This window comes from Podarcis muralis, chromosome 6 (assembly GCF_964188315.1).
Source record: "Podarcis muralis chromosome 6, rPodMur119.hap1.1, whole genome shotgun sequence".
Lineage (NCBI taxonomy): Eukaryota > Metazoa > Chordata > Lepidosauria > Squamata > Lacertidae > Podarcis > Podarcis muralis.
In genome coordinates this window covers 96,704,573-96,728,295 of record NC_135660.1, presented here as the reverse complement: position 1 = coordinate 96,728,295, position 23,723 = coordinate 96,704,573, and the positions used below count along the sequence as shown (strand labels likewise).

General features: G+C 42.8%; 1 protein-coding gene across 5 annotated transcripts in view; it reads left to right on the top strand.

Moving 5' to 3' along the window:
* PACSIN2 (protein kinase C and casein kinase substrate in neurons 2) overlaps positions 1 to 23,723 on the top strand; it is a 51,480-nt gene that overhangs the window by 5,050 nt on the left and 22,707 nt on the right. For all 5 annotated transcript variants that reach the window (XM_028728750.2, XM_077930755.1, XM_028728748.2 and 2 more), the window contains one exon: positions 17,724 to 17,835. In XM_028728750.2, the coding sequence (XP_028584583.2) occupies positions 17,776 to 17,835 (60 nt within the window). In that variant the 5' untranslated portion in view covers positions 17,724 to 17,775. The remainder of the gene's footprint in view (positions 1 to 17,723; positions 17,836 to 23,723) is intronic.

Genomic DNA, 23,723 nt, shown 5'->3' with positions numbered 1-23,723 from the left:
AGAATGACCAAAGGTAGACAAGTAACAGAGCTCTTGAGTCAGATCCAACCCTGGGTTCTAAGAGATCCCTCCTGATAAAATTCTCAAGATAGAAAAGGTTTCCATTTTTGGATGACTCTGGGTTGTACTTCCCTAGAGGGAAACAAGAAGCATTGCTGAGAAGCAGGGCAATAGGTAGAAGGTAAAAATTCAGCCATGAAGCTCACTAGGTGACTTTAGGCTCAGAGACAATGGCATATCCAATGTACCTTACAGTGCGGTAGAGGATAAAGTGGAATAGCCCCATGTATACCATCTTGAGCTCCGTGAAGCAATGTGAGAATCTAAAGGAGACAGATATATGTAGTTGACATTCATAATGACAGCACTCTTTAATACTCTGGTTTGGGAAGGCTTTCTTTGGGCCACTTCAGTTGTGATTTAGACTGATTTATTGCATCGTCTTCCACATGTAATATGATTCCTTTTGTCTGAAAATCAGCATATATTTGGGGTAATAGTCTGAGTGAATTCATATTGCTGATGCCTCTTGCAAGTTAGCTTAAGGCAAACATTTTATGAAAAAAAGTTTTGGTGTACCCCTCAAAAGAAAAAGCAGACAAAGTCTAATGAATTTTAAAGCACTACTAAAGTTTGTATAAAATCTATTATCCCAGTAGTTTATTTGGGGAGCATTAGGCAAGGTACAAGTTTGTCATCTGAAAAAATGTCTAGGGAAATATATTAATCCCTGTGGAAGTACTGTATAGTTTGTAGTTCAACTGGAAATACAGGTTAGTGGTTCGTGCGCCTTGGTAATGACACAAAGTCCATGTCTTTAAAGGTTAATTAACCAAGGAACTTAATTTCATCACTATATCAGAACTGTGACAAGTGTTGTATTCCCATAGAAACCACAATAATCAGCATCAAGAGCTACATTTCCGTAGTACTTTCTTTTTTGAGATAGCTGTGCATTGCATGCTTTTCTTCTGAAAAGACATACAACCTGGTAACATGTCGGGAAAGAATTATGGATTGAAACAGTGGAATGATCGTATGCCTTCTTACTCAAAAGCGGCACAAATTACATTGCGTGTGGTTTAACTGTGGCATTTACCTGATTTACTACCTAGCTTTAATGCTATCAGTTATTTATTTGACTTAATGGTTATTGCATAGCTAGTATGCAAATTAAGCTTAATTTAAACAATCTAGTTTTTGAAATACCTGGAGAAAACACGGATGTTACTAGTGGCCAACATAAAAACACATTAGACTACGCAAACTTTCTAAAGTGGAAAGTAAGCAGGGAGTAAGATGAAGGCAGAAGTATAAAGGTATGGTTTTTGGGGGCATTAATATGACATTTATATTTAATCTGGAAAAACAAGTGGTATCTGCAGTGCAGTGTGGTTTGGTTCAATGTTCCAACCATCCCGTTCTGTTCCCCATCCTCTGTTTTATTTTTCTCCATCAGCATTCTGTGCTTAGTGCCCAATGAACTGTTTTGGGTTGGTTGCCCCTTAAGGGCAATATCCATGATTCCACATGTGAGCAGGTAAGACAGAATTTCCTCTCCCCCACCCCAGGTTCCCTGAAATTTGCTTTGCAGAGTCCCCAACTCTCAGGGAGGAAAAAATAAATGGGAAATACTGTTAGGTGAGTGAAAGCTCATTGCATGGGCAGAGTGAAACCTTTGCCATTTTTTTATTACATTTATATTTCACTTTTCCTCCAAGGTGCTTAACGTGGCACACGCAGTTTCTCCCACTCTCACATTTTATCTTCGCAACAACCCTGTGAAGTAGGAACTGCTGAGAGGCAGTAAGTGGCCCAAGGCCACTCAGTCAGCTGTGTGGGACTATGGACTCTAGTCTCCCAGAACTCTAACCACTACACCACACGGGCTCTCAGGACATCATGCCGGTTTGTATGCCATCCTTAGTCTTTTATTTTAAAGGTTTTGTGCACCTTTAAAAAAACTCAGGGTTTCTCTTAGCTTGCTTAAACTTCCCTCTTGTGAATGGAAGGAGTTTTTTTGACTATATAATCGCCAGCAAGCAGATAATTGAGATCACTATTAGCAGTTCTCTCCACACATATTTCTTCTACTACTTAAATGAAAAAATGTGAATTCAAATGGTAATTGATGGGGCACAGTAGAGGAAGTATGAAACGAAATTATTCAGGGATCTGCTCAAAATCTTCATAAAACTTTCTGTAATTTGGAGCAAAGAAGGTGGCAATACTTAAACATAAAACCCGCCGTACTGTACTGCAAATAATTCTGGACAGGGCTATATTTAAGTTATAATGGTCGATTCGTCTTATATATTCCTGAGAATACAGTTCTTGTTTTAAAATAAAGCCTCTAGCGCATCACTCATACTCTGACCCATGAAATAGCAGTAAGATCATGTTACAGGCTGCTTCTAAATAGTTTTGCCCTCAGAATTTCTTCACAAAATAGTGTGGAAAGAATATGTTGGGAAAAATTAGCTCTTCTTCCTGTTAGGCTGCATGCCACATATTCTTATCCCCTTTGGTAGGTTTTAGGGCAGATGAAAAACCTGCTTCCCTTATCTCAGACTTGCAGAACTACCTCATAGAATGAAATAACCAAAGCCCCAAACATTAAGATGAATGCCTGTAAGTGCAGAGATTTCTAGCAAAAGAGAGAGATAAAGAAGAATAACTGAACTTGTTGCATGTGAAAGCTAATTGCTATCTAGTGTTCTACTTTGCAGAAGGGGCTGTTCCACTTTAGGCACCTGGTTGTGAATAGGTAATGGTAGTATCTGTGAGCTGTGCAGACTCTGGTTTACGGTATCAGCAGAGGAAGTAGTACTGTGAACAATTTATATTAAAGAGCCGTGTTCTTACATTGAATACAATCCCACAATATATTGGGATGCCTTTCTAGCTTAGAGAAGGTGTAGACTGTGGAATTCAAAGTAGCACTAATGAGATTTGACCTGTCAGCGCAGCCTTTCTGCTTGCCTGATGGAACGGCCTTCCTCCTATGTATCTGTATGCTCCCAGCTCCCCTCACCATTCTGGTTATCACAGAATCATAGAATGGTAGAGTTGGAAGGGTCCCGGAGAGTCATCTAGTCTGACCCCTTGTGATGCAGGAATCTCAACTAGACCATACTTGGCAGAGGCCATCCAAACTCTGCTGAAAAACTACCACGGAAGGAGAGCCCCATTGTGCTAGCAGGACTTACTGGACTGGCTCCCGTTAGTGTAACTACTTAGTTGACTCTGTATTTTCTGTAGCTAAGCCAAAGAACGAGTAATTGAAATAATCACATATTCTTCCCCTACCTACACGGGCCTCCATTTCTCCCCTTCCTCTGTTGCCCTGTGTATACACAGAAATATTAAACAAGAATCCTGAATTGACTGATTGTGTAATAAACTAATTCAGACAAAGTACAGGGGGAAATCATTTTTGAAAACTAGGCATCTCTTCCTGTTAGAGTAAGATGGTTAGGAATGAGCCCTTGGGGGGGGGGGGGGGTTGAGGGAGACCACCTTAGCCTGAATATTGGGAGCTAGATGGTTGGCAGCTCCTCAGGGTGAGGGGCATTAGGAACCTGTCATACCTGTTTGTTGTAAAATGCTGTGTACACAGATGGTACATGTCAGGGCCGCCTCAGGTCCCAGCTCACAAGAGACCAACGCCAAGTCCACTTTATATACAAAGATCTTTATTGGAGTACATTGTACGTTCCACAGCCGAGGCGCGCAGCCCCACGTCTGTTACGCTTAGACCGCTGAAGTCCCCTCTGAGTCAGTACCGCCTCTACACCAGCTTAAGAGGCTTGTACTGCTCCACCTCTTCCGTTCATTCCTTTTCCGCAGGGTCTTCCTGCCCCCTGGGGTTTCGCCCCTCCTGGATTCCCCTGACGCTGAATCCTCAGACAACTCTTCCCCCCTCCTTCGTGCTTTGGGACCTGGCTCCTCCTCCGGGCTCTCTGTATTTCCGCGCGCCTCCACATTTGAACTTGGCGCGCGTTCGCTACCCCTGACCTTCCTCTTGACAGTTACACTACTCCCTGTACTACTCTCCGCCCCTTCCGGGAGGACGTCTTCCCCTGATCTCCTTCCCCTCTCTGCTTCCTGCTCTGCTTCTCCTGTCACACTGGAAACCCCACCCCCTTCACTCCGTTCCGGTGGGGAAGCTGGCCCCGATTCCCAACTCCCACTCGGGGTTCCCCTGCTTCTCCCCTGCTCCAGGCGTGTCCCCCCTGTGACTCCCCTTGGCCTGACCACAGGCGCCCCCTTTTGGGAATCCTCCGATTCACTTGAAAGACTCATGGAATTCCTCAAGTCATTGTCATCCTCTTCCTTATCGACCTGGGATTCTTCCCCCTCGCTCTCAGTCTCCTCCCTCATCTGTGCCTCTTCCCCTGAACCCCTGACAGTACAGTATAAAATAAAATAATAAAGGTGCTGTCTTATTAAGGCAGGATCAGTCTATTAGCCAGGACAGATAAGTGGAACCTCTTACATGCAGAAGCTGTGGACATACAATGGTGGAGGGATGCTGTTCTCTTGTGCTGCTAGAAGCCTTTGCCAAAAGGAGAGATGGCATGTTCGGGGGGGGGGGGAGTTGAATTAGGAAAATTCCTAATTGTCAGGGCTGGTCGTTGTCCTCTTCAGATCACTACACAAACGCTTCTTGTTCTTTTATAACTTTTTATTGCGTATTAACAAACCATCTTGTAAACGGTTCATATCTTTAACTATTCTTCCTCAGAGTCCCTTATTTCAGATACCTTCTGAGCTCTGCTTCTCCGGGACCAGCCACTCTCAAAGTGGCGAAGGCGCCATTGTTCCTTTCGCTTTCCTGCTCTTTTTTCTACCCTCCTGGCTAGAGCTTGTATCTCCCCTCCTCCGAATCTGAGCTAGAACTTAGCCCTTGCCTTTCCTGGGAACAGCCGGTCCCTCCCTGTTGTTCTCTTCTATTAGCTTCACTGCTCTCCTCCCCACCTTGGGGAAAAGATTATACCAAAAATATAAGGCACATTGGCATAAATATTAACATTTAAATTTATTTAGAGCATTGATCAAGTTCTCAGTGTGCATTAGAAGTATACCATAAATTAATAGAGACCATCTGTAGAATAGCAAGTGGCTAGGCATGGAGTGCCTGGCGTGCTCTGGTCCATGGGGTCACGAAGAGTCGGACACGACTAAATGACTAAACAACAACAACAACAAGGCATACAATAAGTTTATAAAGGTCACCAGGACAACATTTCAGAATCCTTTCCACACTGTGCCACACATTTGTTAAGTTGGGGAGAATTTGTTCTTTAAACACTGGTTACGTACACATCAGAAGTGGTTACAAACACACTTCAATGAATAATTTTTCATTTTAGCTACTTTGGGCTACTGGAAAAGTCTTTTGAAGTATTTAATACACAACATGAATAGTTTGATCTCCGAAGAAGCCAAACATGTAAAATCAAGTCTCTGTTGATTTATGACATTAGTGTCAGGGAAGAGTTAGAAGTTCCCAGTTTTCCAGAGGGAGAAAGTTTTCCCCAAACTTCCGCTGGGTGTGTGTGGGTGAGTGAAAATGCAGATATTGGTACAGTGGTACCTCAGGTTACATGCGATTCAGGTTACATACGCTTCAGGTTTCAGACTCCGCTAACCCAGAAGTATTACCTCAAAGTTAAGAACTTTGCTTCAGGATGAGAACAGAAATTGTGCTCCGGCGGTGCAGCAGGAAGCCCCGTTAGCTAAAGTGGTGCTTCAGGTTAAGAACAGTTTCAGGTTAAGAATGGACCTCCAGAACGAATTAAGTACTTAACCCAAGGTACCACTGTATTATCAATGAAATCACAGTCTTGTAGGTGTTGAATACCAATGGTTATTGCCCTAATTTCTGTGTTCTTTCAGATTTTGAGTATGGCCTGAATGACTGACCTAGTTATGCTGTCAGTAATTGCTTCAAATCTGAGGCTTAAATGTGATGGCAGCACACCTGTTTAGAATCATGGCATTGTAGATTTGGAAGGCACCCCGAGTCTCACCCAGCCCAACCCCCTGCAATGCAGGAATCTCAACTAGATCATCCCTGACAGATGGCCATCCAGCCTCTGCTTCAAAACCTCCAAGAAATGAGTGTCCACCACCTTGTAGATAAAGATGGGTGGATTTATTTTTTTAAGAGCAAAAGGTGATCATGGTGAGGGATGCTAACCTCTCTACAGATTGTGTTCCTGGGACTCAGCTATACATCTGGAAATAAAACGTTTTAGGTGTGTTTTATACAATGTGACACTAGATGGTGAAAACTCAATGTATTTTTAAAAACGCTCTCTTTTAAAAAAAGCATTTTCAGAACTTTTTTTAATATGCGTGTAGTTTCCACTCTGGACACTTTAAATTTCAGCCAGCTCTGTGGTAAACTCATCTAAGAGAAAAGTGTCTGTGTGCATGCAGGGGATTCAGCTCTCTTTTTGATCAGATTCCTCGCCCACTCAGTCTGATTACAGAGCACTGTCTCACTTGAAAACAAAATTCTGCATCCCCAATGTATTAGTAAAACTGAACATATTGTGGCATTCCAGATACTGTATTTTTAAATAAACCACCATAAGGCATTCTGTGATTGTCCTTTGCTTGACTAGTATGGTATTGCAGTTTTCACTGGGGCTTTAAAACTTCCCTTTTTTGGTGCAGTTGGGGTTGCTGTTCATGAATATCTGATAGATTAACAGTACTGGATATCCCATGTAAATCTGTCCATTCATTAAGATCATCCCATTCTGTGGAGCGGGTGGGTGGGTTAGGCAGGTGTTTAGGGCTTAGGCTTCTTTGCTGGTAAGGTAAAGGTAAAGGTACCCCTGCCCGTACGGGCCAGTCGTGTCCGACTCTGGGGTTGCGTGCTCATCTCGCTTAAGAGGCCGGGAGCCAGCGCTGTCCGGAGACACTTCCGGGTCACGTGGCCAGCGTGACGAAGCTGCAGCTGGCGAGCCATCACCAGCGCAGCACACGGAAACGCCGTTTACCTTCCCGCCAGTAAGCGGTACCTATTTATCTACTTGCACTTAAGAGTGCTTTCGAACTGCTAGGTGGGCAGGAGCTGGGACCGAATGACGGGAGCTCACCCCGCCGCGGGGATTCGAACCGCCGACCATACGATCGGCAAGTCCTAGGCACTGAGCTTTTACCCACAGCGCCACCCGCGTCCCAGCTCTTTGCTGGTACCATCCCACTAAGTGAATACCCTCCTAAGAAGCACTTCTTTGATGCTGCGGACTCATTTTTCAGGCTCCAAGTTCGTTTTATATTCCTGACCATGTCATGATTGGTTGATTTGTTGATCTCCAACAAATCAGTTTTCATTGATCGGCTTTAGACCTTGTATTCCTTAATTTATGTTTCTGTTCACTTTATTATTTTGTTGGTTGCTTGGATGTTGGCAAGTGAAAAGAAAAGAATAATTTAGCACATTTGTTTCTGAATCTTGGTATTTGGGGGGTGGGCAGGATAACCTTTGTCTGGAATATAGACTGTATCTGGTGAATATGTATGGGTTCCATATTATTTAGTAGCAGCTTGAAATCCTTCAGGCCGCAGGGGGAAAAATGCCTGCATAATGTTAGCATAACCTTGAGCTCCTGCAGACTTTGTTGTTGTTTTAAGGCGCTATCTTGTGATCTTCATCAAAGTATGTAATTATGAAGAAGGTGACGTAAAAGAAACTCCTTCATTGTTAGTCTTCATGTGTGTGCGTCTGAACAAGAAAAATAGCGTTAATTGGTGCTGTTGATCATAATATATTTTTTAAAGATTAACCATTCTATGTGGAAATATAGAATTCATTAAAATCCAGGGAATAAGGAGGTATCTCATCACCTTGTCTTATCTTGACTGAAAATTGGATTTATAATTTGTCAGACTAGCTGTTGTTAGACTGTTTGTGAGTTGCCTAGGAGGTAGTGGCTGGGAAATGAAATAAAAATTAGGCACAATTCCTTTCCGTATATGTGCACATAATAGGTATAACATAAGATCTGCTGAGTAATTCTTTGTCCAACCGATTATATTTTTTGTTTCTTAGTTTCATATATTTTCAGTTTATTGGGAGAGGCAGGTTAGTGCAGAAACTGCAGTATATAAGCAGTAAAAAACAAACAAACAAAGAACCTTTTGGCTGGTGGGGGAAGAGATCCGCAGTCTGAAAGAATGACCTTATCTTGAGCTACAAGGAGTTTAGCTGCCAACAGGAAATGATGAAATGTGCCGTGAGAATTCTGTTTGCAGAACACTGCAGGTATTACAGTTCTGTTAGGAGAAGACAGGCACAGGGTTCACACATCTACATGATTATGCAAGCATGTGAAATTGGGAAGAATGTGGAATGCTTAAGGTATTTGTAAGAAGATAGATGGTATTGCAAACTTAGCTTAAAATTATTGGCCTAACAGAAAGCTCACATGTAGGATAATAGATCAAATGCTAAATAGAAATTGGTGTTGGTGTGACTGCAAGCACTTTCGGAGAACCTCAATATAGAAGGTCAGGGATTAGTTCTTTGTGGATTTACTTAATTGCAGGTACATTATATTTGTTTTTAATGGGATATAAAGTTAGGCCTTCATGTATTGCCTTTCTCTGGTGTTACCGTTTCATTGCCTGTGTTTCTTTCTTAATTTGTTGTTAGCCATATCATGTTTGGCATAAGGGGCATTTTTTATCCAGCTAAGGTGGCCTAGGCTTTTCCAGAATACTTCGGTCCCCATCAAAGATAGAACTGCTGTATAATGTCAAGTTACTTAAGGTTTCCTAGTTACTCAAAGCAACATACAGAGTGAGTCACAATTATTTCAAAATGTTTTCTTTCCTTCACTTTAGAAATTCAAGTGATATTCTTGCCACTATTAAAAGAAAAACGTAGTAACAGGAATTGAGGAACAAAGAAGTTTTGTAAAGATTTGTAAACTCTTCAAAACTTTAATACCTAGTTATCTGGATCAGCTAAATAGGTGTTTGTTTTTTTGAAATTTATGATGCTGGTATCTTCTGTTGATAGTTTAGTGTTTTTTGTGGATTTGGTTTTGTTAAGCTAGTATGGATTTTTTGGGGTGGGGGGAGGCGTTGAACAAATTTTAATGAAATTAAAAGTTAACATTTGGAAAGGGCTTCTTAAGGTTACCAAAAGTATATATGAGTTTCAGTATTGCATTAAATTGGGAAGCAAGGGATATGGCTGAATAGATGGAAAAGTAGTGTTATTATCCATTACTGTATGTGATTCTGAAAATTGTCTAATATGAAGGTGGAAGATGTTTTGTAGAGGAACATCTGAGATTTTAGTGTCCATTCATGGCTGGTTGCTAAATAAAGTATTCGTTGGGCTGAGTTCCCTTTCAATCTATGGACAAGTCAGAATTGTTCAGTTGGAGTGATTTTTTTGGTTGCAAGTAGCTTAACCCCACCAACATTTGTGGCTCACTAGTGAGGTCAAAATGTCATTCTTATGGCACTTGGGCAGATGTGTAGCTTCCCCTGGAAGCTGCAGACAAGTTTCTTCCTCCTTCCCTGTTATATTTAGCAAGGCAAAGTGTGTGAAGGAGTTTGAGTTTGCCTATCTCGTTCTTCTTCATTAGTTGTTACTTGGGAGAGTGAATAATGTTTAAACCAAGGGAGATGAAGTAGTATCCTTCAGTTGTTGTTGGACTATAACTCCTATCAGTCCCAGGCAGCATGGCCAATTTCACTTTTCACTTTTCATTTTCACTTTACTTTTAATTTGTATACCACATTTCCATTTTGCTATACTCAAGGCGGTTTACAAGCTGAAGAAACATCAAAATATACAGCAATCCGATCCAATACAAATAAGTCATAATAAAAGATATCACTTAAAAAAATTCTGAGGGATGATGAGAGTTTGGTAGGCATTATTTTGTCTGAATGAACACCTTTTTGTTCAGTGAGTGTGCAATCTGCCTATACTGCAACTGTCTGTAGTATGCATGGGCTTTGAAAGTGGAATCATCATCATCATCATAACATCAACAATTACTTATAACATAAAACATGAAAAACGTCCTGATACAGGACAGCCTTCGAATGTGTTCGGAAAAGGGGTAAGGTAAAGGTAAAGGTACCCCTGCCCGTCCGGGCCAGTCTTGCCAGACTCTGGGGTTGTGCGCTCATCTCACTTAAGAGGCCAGGGGCCAGCGCTGTCCACAGACGCTTCCGGGTCATGTGGCCAGCGTGACAAAGCTGCATCTGGCGAGCCAGCGCAGCACACGGAAACACAGTTTACCTTCCCGCTAGTAAGCGGTCCCTATTTATCTACTTGCACCCGGGGGTGCTTTCGAACTGCTAGGTTGGCAGGCGCTGGGACCGAGCAACGGGAGCGCACCCCGCCACGGGGATTCGAACCGCCGACCTTTTGATCGGCAAGTCCTAGGCACTGAGGCTTTAACCCACAGCGCCACCCGCGTCCCCCTAGAATTGTTTATCTCTTTGACATCTGATGGGAGGGTGTTCCATAGGGTGGGCACCACTACCAAGAAGGTCCCTTGTTCTAGGGGCTCCCCCAGCCCTCTAGAGCCCCACTGGGAGGTATGGGGGGGGGGAGGAGGAAAGAGACAGAGGTTTCCTTTGCACAAGCAGAAGTCTTCGCATGAACAGGACCCCTTCTGTTTCATTTCAGTATAGTTCAGCTAGCCATTCCAACACAGAGACTGAAAACAGCCTCTCCCAACCTAGTTTATCATCCAATGACACCTCAGACAAAAAGTGTTTTTAAAACCCATTTAGAAGACACCAAGGAGGTTGCTGTTCATATTTCCTGCAGAAGGAAGCTCTGTATCAGGGTCAGCAACCTTTTTAAGCCGTGGGCCGGGTCCACCATCCCTAAGACCATGTGGTGGGCCGGACTATATTTTTTGGGGGGAAATGAACAAATTCCTATGCCCCACAAATAACCCAGAGATGCATTTTAAATAAAGGGACACATTCTACTCATATAAAAACACGCTGATTCCCGGACTGTCCATGGGCCAGATTGAGAAGGTGATTGGGCCGCATCCGGCCCACAGGCCTTAGGTTGCCTACCCCTGATCTATAGGAAGTGCCCATCAGGAAGGCCCTATCTATCTCTTGGACCTACCAGGCTAGCTTCCCTTCCTAGTTAGAAAACAAGAAACGCTGATCTTAATGTTCTACTAGGTTCATATGGGGTGTAGGTGGTCCTTTTAAGTGGCTTGACCCCAAATGTTAGTGGCTTTGAAGTTCATTACAAGTGCTTTGAATTGAGTCTGGAAGCAAATAGGTAACCAGTGCAGCTGAACCAGAATGTTGTAACATAGTTTGATCATTTATTCCTCCTCAACACCCAAGCAACTGTATTCTGTAGCAGCTGAAACTTTTGGACAATGCAAATTGCATTGAAATTGGATGCCAGAAGGGCAGGTGTCACTGTAAGAAAAGAGCTTTACAGTGGTGCCCGCAAGACGAACGCCTCGCAAGACGGAAAACCCGCTAGACAAAAGGGTTTTCTGTTTTGGAGGCGCTTCACAAAACGAATTTCCCTATGAGGTTGCTTCGCAAGACGAAAAAATCTTGCGAGTCCCCACGGTTTTTTTCACTTTCCCCCCCTTTTCCTAAGGCGCTAAGCCGCTTATCAGCTGTTCTGCTGATAAGCCGCTTAACAGCTGATCGCTGAAAGCCGCTAGACCGCTGTAAGCTCTAATCCGCTAAGCTGTCAATGGTCTTGCTTCGCAAGACGAAAAAACCGCTAGACGAAGAGAATCGCGGAACGGATTCTTTTCGTCTTGCGAGGCACCACTGTATCTTGATAGGGTCACAGCTGGTGAATTGGCTGGAGCTGGTAAATGGTGCTCCTACTCATTGCCAGACCACCTGTAATTTCAACGATCATATCTTATTCAGGAGGACACCAAGCTGTGGATTTGGTCTTCCTGATGTCGTCAACTAGTAAAGAACAGTTGGCCAGAAATAAAAAGTTCCAATCTTAAGCTCTGGGGACATTGTGTGGGGTTTTGCTTGGCATGCAGTGCTGTGCTTGCGAAGGAACCCTGTTCACACACTGGTTGCACAACAAGGCATTGCAGACTGGCCAGGTCCCAAAGAGTTTTTAGGTGTGTCCAACCAAATTTTTTTACTTTGAGCAGAGGGCGCTGAAAGCAGAAACTGCTTTTTCAAACTCATTAATTTCACAAGAGATGAATATTGTGGCAGCTTGGAGGATGGGTTCCTATTTGAGAAACACATGCTCAAAGCACCTCTGGGCATTTAGAACTAGTTGCATTGCTGTTTGGATCTGGGCCATAAAGTGTAATTTATTGCATATGTTAATGCTACCACATCTTAAGGAAACTTAAAAAAAAAAAAATTAGTTGGATTTTCATACCTGGGATTTTTCATGACAGTTTATGTTGGATGGTAATTCTCTGTGATGCTTTCCAGAATATTGAGTGAGTAATTAAAGAAATGGATTGTGAGACATGGGTGTGGAGCCTGGTGACTTTCCAGATCCAGGTGGCGACCATTTCAGGCGCATCCACTTGACACGCGATCGCTGACGCAGAGGAACTTTTGGCCCTGGAGGAAGGCGTAACAGGTTGTTCACACCACCAATGCTCATGTGGGCCAGGAAAGGAACCCCTGTGTGAAATGGTTGCCGCCTGTTCTGGTGTACTACAACTCATATTAACCCAGACCACTGACCATGCCGGCTGGAACTAATGGGAGCTGGGAGTCCCATCAAGAACTGGAGAGTCACAGGTTTCCGACACTTGCTGTCAGATCATGCCTTACATGGGGTGTTGGTGGTGGTATTTTGTGAAACCGTTTTTGTACCCAATGCACTGCGTCCTAAATTGTATTCCTGAGCTCCACTACTGTGTTCTGTCCCTGAGAATTTTCACTAGAAATATGCTAGCTTGCCTCCACAAATATCTCCGTATGTCATGAGGAACTTAAGTATTTTGCTGCGGTCTAAGATGGTAGGCTTGGGTAGATCTGCTCATGGTTCAGGTAGAAAGATGATTGCCCAGGAGGAGTCATTGAAGGATGCTTCAAGGCTTAAATTGTTCTTAGAAAGTCGCTTCTGATCTGATGGTATTGTCTTAGAAACAGTTTTAGGAGGGGGAAGTGGTGAGGAAGCAGTTTTAGGAGGGGGAAGTGGTGAGGAAGCAGACGAGGAAGTGGTGAAGTGGTGCAGATTCTGCCTTAGAATGCAGTCAATAGAAAGGAGTCAGTTTTTCAAAGTGAATTTTGTCAAAGTGAAAGCATCATCATCTAGTGTGAAGTGTCTGTTGTAATCAACTTTGGATGTTATTTAAAAACAATTTAGAACATCGATGTGTGTATCAAAGTTCAGTTTAAGTTCAGCTAATCTGCTTGGATCTTAAAACATCACATTAGCATGGGAGACTATTATGTAATAGGGTCATGTGATCAACCAGGCAGGGAAAAGTTTTCTTGTAAAATAATTCTCCATTACTTAATCTTAAAACCCTTGCAGTCGGGTTTTGCGTATTGGAGCATTACAACTATGTTCAGACATGAGCTAAAGCATGTTTGGTCGAGATCATTGTGGTTAAAAATAATGACTTGCAGGCAACTTGCTAGTAAGTATTTAATGGCCTTAACTGAGGCTAGGCTTCTTGATCCAAGTATCTGATCAGTTTTATTCTATCCAGTTAGTAAAGTGATGCCTTTTTTAAGCTATTGAAATTTTGTTTGTCGTGGGTATTGCATTTCCTAGAAAGCAGCACTGTCATTATTTATCAAATAATCATTGAAGAGGCTGATAATGTACAATTAATTTATTTCCAATATATTCCATCAAATATTCTATTTCAAGCAATCATGGTTTGCTGTGCTTTGACACCACATTTTCTCAGCCAAACTTACACCTGTAGTACTATTTCTAGGTGACATGTTCGGCCTCTTTCTGATACTTTTGAGGTATATTATATTCATAGGCCAATCCTGTGAGTGTTTGAGCTGAAGCATTTTTTTGGTAAATGTGCATATAATTGCAACATTACTTTCCCCAGTCTGATTTCTAGTCATTTCAGTATCTTTTAAAATTTTGGAAAATATTATAATTTAACTTTTAACAGTTGTGATGGTTTCACTGTTGTGGTGTGGGTGCCTATGGGTGTGTAAGTGGGTAACTAATATAGACGATGACATTCTGTGTGTAACCCCCGATCCTATACAGATAATTTCCTAAAGTTCTTAGGAATATCTGACTGATCATTAGGAGATGGTCTTTAGGGCAACCATTATTGGAAGCTCCCTCAGAATGATGCTGTGTCACGATATGGTGGCATTCCAAGGAGAATCTCTCTCGCCCTGACCTAGCCACTGTGATCCACGCGACGGTCACCTCCAGACTGGATTATTGTAACTCGCTCTACGTGGGGCTGCCCTTGAAACTGACCCAGAAACTCCAGTGGGTGCAGAATGCCGCGGCGAGACTCCTTATGGGGTCTTCGCTGCGAGATCACATTCATCCGGTACTATACCAGCTGCACTGGCTCCCGGTGGAGTACAGGATCAGGTTTAAGGTGCTGGTTTTAACCTTTAAAGCCCTATACGGCCTAGGACCCTCGTACCTACGGGACCGCCTCTCCTGGTATGTCCCACAGAGAAATTTATGGTCTGCAAATAAAAACATCCTAAAGATCCCAGGCCACAGAGAGGTTAGGCTGGCCTCAACTAGAGCCAGGGCTTTCTCAGCCGCGGCTCCAATCTGGTGGAACGCTCTGTCACAAGAGACCAGGGCCCTGCAGGACCTGACATCTTTCCGCAGGGCCTGCAAGACAGAGCTGTTCCACCAGGCCTTTGGTCAGGGTGCAGCCTGACCCCCTCCTCTGGCAATCTGCACAGAATTTTGCTTGATGGTTGCCATTAATTTGATTTTAATTTGATTTAATTAATTTTATAATGAATGTTTTTAGAATGTTGGACTATTTTGATTGTTGTTAGCCGCCCTGAGCCCAGCTTCGGCTGGGGAGGGCGGGATATAAATAAAATTTATTTATTATTTGTTTATTTATAAAAATGTGGCTGTTGAGATTGAGATGAGCAGCACCATTGCCAAAGTCAGTCATCCCCCCCCTTCAAAAAAACTTCACACGTTTGTCCCTCCCGTGTGGTTCTCCCCCCAGTTCTGAGCCAACGTTTCCCTGAGCTTTGCATGGGGAGGCATTGCCATAGCACAGAGGACTGGCTGCCCTCATCCTGTTCTGCCGCTCTAGTGCTCTCTCTTCCCACAGATGCCCTTGGCTTCCAACCTTGATGGTTTCAGTTTCCAGCATCAGCTCCACAGTTTCCGTGCTTTGGCTGAGACTTGGAAGGCTAGCAGCTTAAAGGAAGGCTAGGCGATTTAAAAATCTGAATGCTCCTTTAAGTAGTCCACAAGAATCAATAGCTGTCCATTGTTCAAAATACTTTTCTTCTCCAAAGTTGGCTTAGTATAGAGCATATAGCTGAAGAAGAACATGCAACTTTGTGGTGGTTGTTTTTGCAGTCAAGTGGTTTATAAATTATGCGACATAAATAAGAATGGTAGGTTTAAATCTGGATCAAGAGTACACATAAGTAATTTTGCCAAGCCTTTTGAGCACCTGGTGATGTGAGTTAATTATTTTTAATATTGTAAGAAGGAGTGAGATACTCTTTCCCTTTGAGATACTGAATTCGTTTCCACTCATTTTTTATGCAGCTTTGTTTTGTGAAACTGAGTCTAAATGTGCCACAGCTCCCTCATTTTAAAAAAGTAGTCTGGACTATTAAGGATGAAACACAATCCAGTTACGCTTCTCTACTGCTGTAGAGATAAATGCCAGGGCAATTGCTTTTGTGCTGAGGGGGGGGAAGGCAAAGTCAATCTCTTTCATCAGATATGTTAAGGTACTGGCTGTTCTTCTCATCATTGTATTGTAGGAGACTGGAGTGAGTCACCGCTAGCTTAATGTTGGTATTTTAGTATCTAGTTTATTTTTAAAAATTCCTGTGTGACTAGAGATTTTTCTGGTGTGGTCGTTGCTATGACTTCATAATATTTCCCCAAATATGCCTGTCCCTACTTTCTCACCATGTGGCATCAATGCTATGTACAAACCTTAAAATTAATATTAGCATAACTTGATGTATCATGAGAAAGTGCTTTATTTAAAAAATATTGTGACTTGTCTGATTGGAAAGAGTGTGTGCGTCTTCATTGCTGTATTAACCACTCCCAGGTTCCCTTGGCATGTAAACATTACAAAGTCATAGGCTGAATTCTGAAAGGTAAATATTTCCATAAGGTTGGTCTCGGAAGCCAATTTATTAAAAACAAAAGGACATTACTGTAAATAAGTTTGAAAAAGATCTTATAATTTGGAGGTTTGAATGACTTTCTTCATCACAAATGAAAATTTGGGACAGTAGAAATTTAAATAGAGCCAAGGCTGCGATGGGTAAGCTCTTTGCTGTCTGTCTCTCAGAGTTGCCCGGCTAAAAATTCAAAATGTTGGTGGTAGCAGTGTAATCCTTAGCTAGAACTCAGCATGGAGGTTTGGCTATGTTTTGGTCTGTATGAATAGCAGTTTTCATGACATTCACCTTGTTCTGTACTTGATATCTAGATGTATTTTGTAACTGACAACCATGAAAACACTTTTCTGTATGCATTGAACAAATCTTTTGGTTCAAGTCTCTTCTGTGTGAACTCAAATTTAAGGGCTTTTGCTAAGCATTTTGACATGCATTGATTATGATCCGGGTGGAGTTGAGATGGTCGGCAAAGAACGTTCAAGCTCGGCAACAAAAAATGATTTCTGCAAGTAGCTGGAATATAGTCCAAGTCGACCTGAGCACATGAGGAAAGGAGGGGACCAAAAATCCTTACTGATGCCATTTACAATTAGAAAACAGCCTTGTCTGTTTTCTAGGGAGCCTGATTTAACTGCTGTAATGTAACCTTGCTGGTACATTGGCCCTGGGTGTTTGTATTCTGACTGCAGAAGCTCCAAGACCTGCTTGATGCAAAACAGGTGACTTGGGCTTTGTTTACACATAACGTGAAACCAAACTGGCTTAATGTGAACATCCTTGCTTTCTGGGAGGAGATTGCAAACACTCTGCTTCCTTCTTGTCCTTTTTTTGTCAGTTCAGCATGGCACTAAACCCGGGTTTGGCTTATCATCCAACTCCGGGTTCATGGGTGAGCTGTCTGCTCCTTCATCACCATCTGTAGAGAAGGTTTGTTCCTGGGTACAGACTGTGGTTAAGGAGGAAAGAGCTTTACCAGCATTCTGGGTTCAGACAATACGCTAATCCAAGTGCTGACTTGGCTGCAGAGGAGAAAAGTGGATGTGAGCTCCTTTCTTGGAGCCGGCATGTTTGTGCAGTCCTGGTAAAAGTCATAGTTTGGCTTACCGTGACATGTGAACCAAGCCATTAACTTAATATTTCTCTTCAGTATTTACCTCTTCTGACAGTTCAATCCCGCCAGATATGGCTCTGTATAATACAATACAATACAATACAATACAATACAATACAATACAATACAATACAATACAATACAATACAATACAATACAATACAAAAAACAGATATGGCTCTTCCCCCCACTTTCTCTCCACTGCAAACTTACTATCATTTTAATTCTTTAAAAATGTGCAAGTTCAATTCTTTGTTCCGCTGATCTTTGTATTTCCTCTCTACAGACTTTGAAGAACTGATATTTACAAGACTCCGGATTGCACCGGGTGTGTAGAGATGTCTGACTCGTATTATGATTCTGTTGGAGAAGAGGTTCCTAGTGACAGCTTCTGGGAGGTAATTAAGAAAAAAAAGGAAACAATATGTTTTTTAAAAGTACAGGTGGCTATGTTGCAGCATAAGAAATCCCAAAATCTGTATTGGAGCGACATTTTTATTAGACCAAGCAAAATACCATAAAAGAGTGTGCTGGCTTTTGGCTTCTCCAGAATTCGTCCTCAGGCTGACTGGTAAATGTGTTATGTGCCCTGAGTGCTCGTGTTTGGGAGGTGGGGAAACAGCATTTTCTGGGTGGGGATGCACTCCCTTGAAAGGAGCAGCCCACAGGTTGGGCTGTGGTCCTGGATTCAGCATTCTCACTGGAGGTTATGGTTGCCTCAGTGGCCACAAGTGTCCTTTTCCAGCTCCAGCTGGTTAACCAGCTATGGCCTCCTTTGGACAGAAGTGACTTGGCCTCTGTGCTTCATGCTCTGGTAGCTTCCAGGTTGGATTATTGCAGTGCCCTCTATGTGGGGCTGTCACTGAACTCGGAAACTTCAATTGGTTCAAAATGCAACTGCTGATGTTCCATTTAGATTGCATATAAACCCTCTTTTAAAACAGCTGTATTGGTTGTCTCTCTTTTATCAGAGTTTCAGTTAATCGTTTTAAGGAATTATTGGATTCAATACTATACAAAATGTGTAAATGGATTAAGTCATATACCAGACTTTTTTCTGCCTGTGTTTTCTCAGTTCAGTATTGACTTTAATTTTATACTTTACATTACAAATATTATTTATTGCTTATTATTATTGTCTGCCACCCTTCACTCTAAGGTCCCAGGATGGGTTACAACATTAAAACACAATATTAAAAACGCATGAGCCTACGATTTTTATCTGCCTTGGTAGATTTTTATCTGCCCCCCCCCCAAAACCCCGCCCATGTTGCTGGCAAGCTGTGCTGCTCTCACAAGTTGTGTAAACTTTGGCCTGTAGAGCTTTCAGTTTGTGTCTGGGAAATCTAAGGTCGGGTCTCTGTCCATTCGTAAAGCTTTCTTGGCAGCCTTGGCAAGCTACTATGTCCACTTAGCTTACCACATAAGGGTGTTGCACAGGTAAAATGGGAACTTCAGTGTAAGCCACCCTGACCTTCATAGAGGAGGAGCAGGCTAAAAATATGCAGGTTCATTAGATTTAAAATCTGTCTTCATTGGGGAAAGTCACCATTGATGGGAGTAACATTATTGAATTACAGACCTCCATTAAAGTGGTGTGCCTCTGAAAGTGTCTGGATAGATTGCATCTTTAAATTGCACTGTCATTGTCAGTCTTTCTACTGTGAAAAATATCACATTTTTGTGCTAACAGTAGATTTACCCTACCCCATATGTTTCATTCTTTGCTATTTGTGGGGTGTTCAGGAGTGCCTCCCTTTTGGACCAGCTTGGTTACAGTCAAACCCAAATAGAGCTCTACCCTTGTTACCCTTTAGGGTGAGGAGGTGAAGGAGATTTTGGAGAAGTTGTTGACTTAATTCTTTGTCTTTACCGTGAAATATTTGGGAAAGATACCTGTTTCAATTAAGCTGACTAGTGCTGTTCCACTTGTTCATTAATCATCAGAAGTTTGGGTTGAGTGGTAAAGTTGTCAAGTTTTCAGGTTTTTCTGGATAATGAAATCTCTCTAACTGGGGAGCTGACCAACAGAATGGCAACTTAGGTTTGATAAGTAACTGACGCGGGTGGCGCTGTGGGTTAAACCTCAGCGCCTAGGACTTGCCGATCGCATGGTCGGTGGTTCAAATCCCCGCGGTGGGGTGCGCTCCCGTTGCTCGGTCCCAGCGCCTGCCAACCTAGCAGTTTGAAAGCACCCCCGGGTGCAAGTAGATAAATAGGGACCGCCTACTAGCGGGAAGGTAAACAGCGTTTCTGTGTGCGGCTCTGGCTCGCCAGAGCAGCTTCGTCACGCTGGCCACGTGACCCGGAAGTGTCTGCGGACAGCGCTGGCTCCTGGCCTATAGAGTGAGATGAGCGCACAACCCCAGAGTCTGTCAAGACTGGCCCGTACAGGCAGGGGTACCTTTACCTTTACCTTAAGTAACTGAAACTGATGAACATTGGAGGAGAAAGAGATCTTGGAGTCATTATAGATAGCACGATGAGAATAGTAACTTGGTATGCAGCACCTGTGAAAGACTAATTCTGTGAGAGGGATAATTAGGAAAGGGAAAAAGGGAAATAAATCACCGGTGTTGTAATGCTGTTACGCACTTTGATTATATGACCCTATTTGGAATGCCACCTAGGGGTGAAGCAGGGATGAAGTATTCAAGGCATAGCCCAACGTACTGTTCTCAGAAAGGTTATTGTGGAGCTAGATAACTTGCAAAAAAGGGCAACCAAAAGTATCAAAACCAAAAGCCTCCAAAAGTTTCCAAACTGTCTTCAGAGGCAGCCCCACATATAACACATGACAGTAATCCAGCTAATGTTGGGGAAGGTAACAAGTAGGTAAGCTTGTGATGTTCTGCACTTGGTCACAATAGCCACTGGCTGGAAGTGAAAGAGTTCCACAGCTCATTCCACATACCAAATGAACTTCAGAATCTATCCTTGGGATTGCTTTTCAGACTGAGATTTTTAGAAATCATTTTGATATGACATAAATTGTCTGCTATTTTAAAGAGAGAGCCCACTGAATGTGTCTAAGCCCCTGGTCCATGTCAAAGTAGCTTTCTGCCTGCTGGTTATAACACAAGTAGAAACTGATACCAGATGTAGTCTACAAAATAACTAAATGGGGGAGACCTTGTGGGAAGAAACGTACCTGGTGGAAAGCTGAATTTTCCTCTCTTCTCCACCAGCTGCATTTATAGATATGCTAGCAAAGTCTCAAGATTCCGTTTCCCCCAAACAATATAAAAATACCGATGTTAAAAACTTAATCTCCAGCTTTCATGTTCTGCTACTAGGGATAAAAATGTGAAGGTTTTGAAGTATTGCTACATTTCATTTTCTGCTTAAGCGAACTATTGCAAGGAGGTCTTTGCCTTTGTGTATGCTAAGCACAGGACTGGTAACATCTTTCCGCTTAGTAAAAACAAAGTATGGTTAGCTTTTTGGATCTTCTTTGTAAACAGTGCTTTGTTCAAATTTTGCTTGCCGGATTGCAAAGATCAAAAACTATAAAATGCTCTCAGAGGCTATTTTCCATCAGAAGCATTTGACTTGAAAACAAATGACACATTCTTTTATCTTTAGCAGCCAAGCAGAATAAATTTCCCAGTAGCTTTCCCGCACCCAGCCTCAGTTATATTTGCATAGTATCATCATGGCCCATTGTTTCTTTTTTTAAACTAGATTCCTGTTTTGCAGATAGAACCCAGCCTCTATTCAGTCATCATGACAGACCGTGATGCTGGCAAAACGGAATCAGAAAGTTCAAAACTATGGTGAATTACGGTTTGCAAACCATTTGTGGTTTGCTGTGATGTCCAAATTGGCAAACCATATTTACACCTGTTGGTCTACCTCCAGAAAATAATTTGCTATGACCCAAGTGCTGAGAGGATGGAATACAAAAGCAGATGAACTGGTCTGGACCATACATTGCCTGTTATTGGCATTGCAAGCTCATCCTTTCTGGCTTGTCTGAATTGAGCCTCAGGTTCTGCTTGTGTGGGCACAACTATTCACCTCTTGAATTTGTCAATAACTTTCCTATTGTACAAATTATGCCGCCTTTAAATATCAGAGGCAAGTCTTTTTATTTATTTATTACATAAAAATTATACACTGCAGGATTGTAAAAGCCATTTACAAAAATATAAAAACTTTTTGAAAGTTACTGAAGTGTGCTCATGATTGCATTTTTATCTCTGACTTTCATTTACCGTACTTTTCCGTGTATAAAATGAGGGTGTTTTTTACTCAAAATTAAAGTTAAACATGGGGATGGTCTTATACATGGGTAGTGCAGAGGGGGTGGGTGGGCGATTGGGTGGGTGAATGGTGTCTGCTGCAAGGGCTGCTTTGTCAGTGGGTGAGTTATTTGCAGTTAGTTGCGGATGCATAAATGGCTGCTTTGGATTGGCTGCTGTCGCTTGCGATTGTTAGCGTTTCAGTTGGGTGAGAGATTTTCAGCAACTGGGCACTCCCCCCCAAAAAAAACAACTCTTGTCAATCCTCCCCGAAAAAAGCTCAACAACTCAACAATCTCCCCCCAAAAAGCTCGACAACTCTGTGCCATCTCCCCCCATTTTCTTTAAATCAGGGACTGTGATCTACTTACAGAATGAAAAACTGGCAGTGATCCACCCTTCTTGAAAGGAAAGAGGGAGGGGGCGGAGCCGAATGCTCCTTTTGCCCCCGCGGACGAAAATGAGCCTGCGACTGGCTTCTAACAACCGGGGGTCGACCTGTTGGACATCCCTGCTTTAAATTTAGCCCCCCAAAATAGGGGGCGTCTTATATACAGGGGGGTGTTACACACAGAAAAGTACAGTACCTTCTGCCTCCCCTCTTCCACACTCCAAGGCCATACAAGTTAATTTCCTGTGAAGTTCCCATGAAACCTGCCTGCAGTTTGTGGAAGTTCAATCCAGGAACCACCTTCACGGTTTATAGGCAGCTCCCATTGCACTTTGAACTTAAGTGTGGCTTACATAAAGACGCCACAGATCACCAGTGAATCTTAGCAATACAATATAAGATTTAGTAGATACCAAGTAAATAGCATTAGGGTTTTGACTGTTGTGTGCAGGAGGATAGTGTTAAAAGCAGATTGTTTACAATGGACCAAAAGGTCTAAAGGGTTTCCCCTTCTGAAAGCATCAGGTGATACTGTTCCGTATAAGCTGTGCCAGTTGCAAACGTCACTTATGATGTACTCCGTATTAAGTGGAAATACTTGCAAGTGTATTGCCAGAAGGGAATGCACAACAAGGACATGGTGTCCGTCTTGAGTTTGGCAAGACAACAGCTTCATTTGTAAGTGAGAATATTTGGCAGCTGTATTTGTACGCTAAGAGGACTTTCACTCCTGTAGGGAGTCTCCTGTGATTCGTGGCTGCTTTTCTCCTATTCTAAGTGGCATTGCCAATGCAGAAACTACAAGGGCTCAGAAATACCTTTTAGTAGCAGTGAGAGTCTAAGCTTCGCTTTCCTTCCCCTTTGAGGGTTGCCAACTGGAAAGCATTTGTATGAATTTCTTTGCTAGGAACAGTATGTCAAACCATGTCTTAGTGCAAACTAGCAAATGTGAAGGCTGCTGAGCAGGAGATTGTATGGCAGCTTTGCTCCTACAGCCATTTTGCTGTTGTGCTATGTTAAGCCACAAGCCCGGGTTTGGACGACACACTAAGCCGAACCATAGCAAGCGTGCCTAAGGCCATGCTGCCTGAGGGCAGTTCCTACCCTTTTCTGTGGCTTCAGCGGCAGGTCTGCATGGCGGGTGGGTGGGGAAGGAACTGGATGGGGTGAGAGACCCTAAGGGGGTTGTTGCCGTGACTTTCAAATCTCGCAGACTGAAGCTGTGATCTCCCCAGAGTCTTGTCCTCTGCTAGCTGCAATGAACTGGTTGATTAGGTGGACTCTGGGGAAGTGGTGCAGCAGCCTGGAGGCTCTCAGGAAGCCGCAATAAGCCTCCCCAGAGTAGTCCTATTTGGCTCCTAGGTGACTGGCAGTTAGAAACAAGCAGTGCTTTCATTCCCAGATCATTCCTCACAATTCTGCTGCCCACCCCATACACCCTTGGACGTGATGCCTGTGCTCTTGCATGAGGAAAGGACAGCGGACAAACCCTTATTCAGGACAGGGTAATAATAATAATAATAAATTATTATTTATACGCTGCCCATCTGGCTGGGTTTCCCCAGCCACTCTGGGTGGTTCCAACAAAATATTAAAATACAGTAGTCCAAACATTCAAAGCTTCCCTAAACAGGGCTGTCTTCAAATGTAT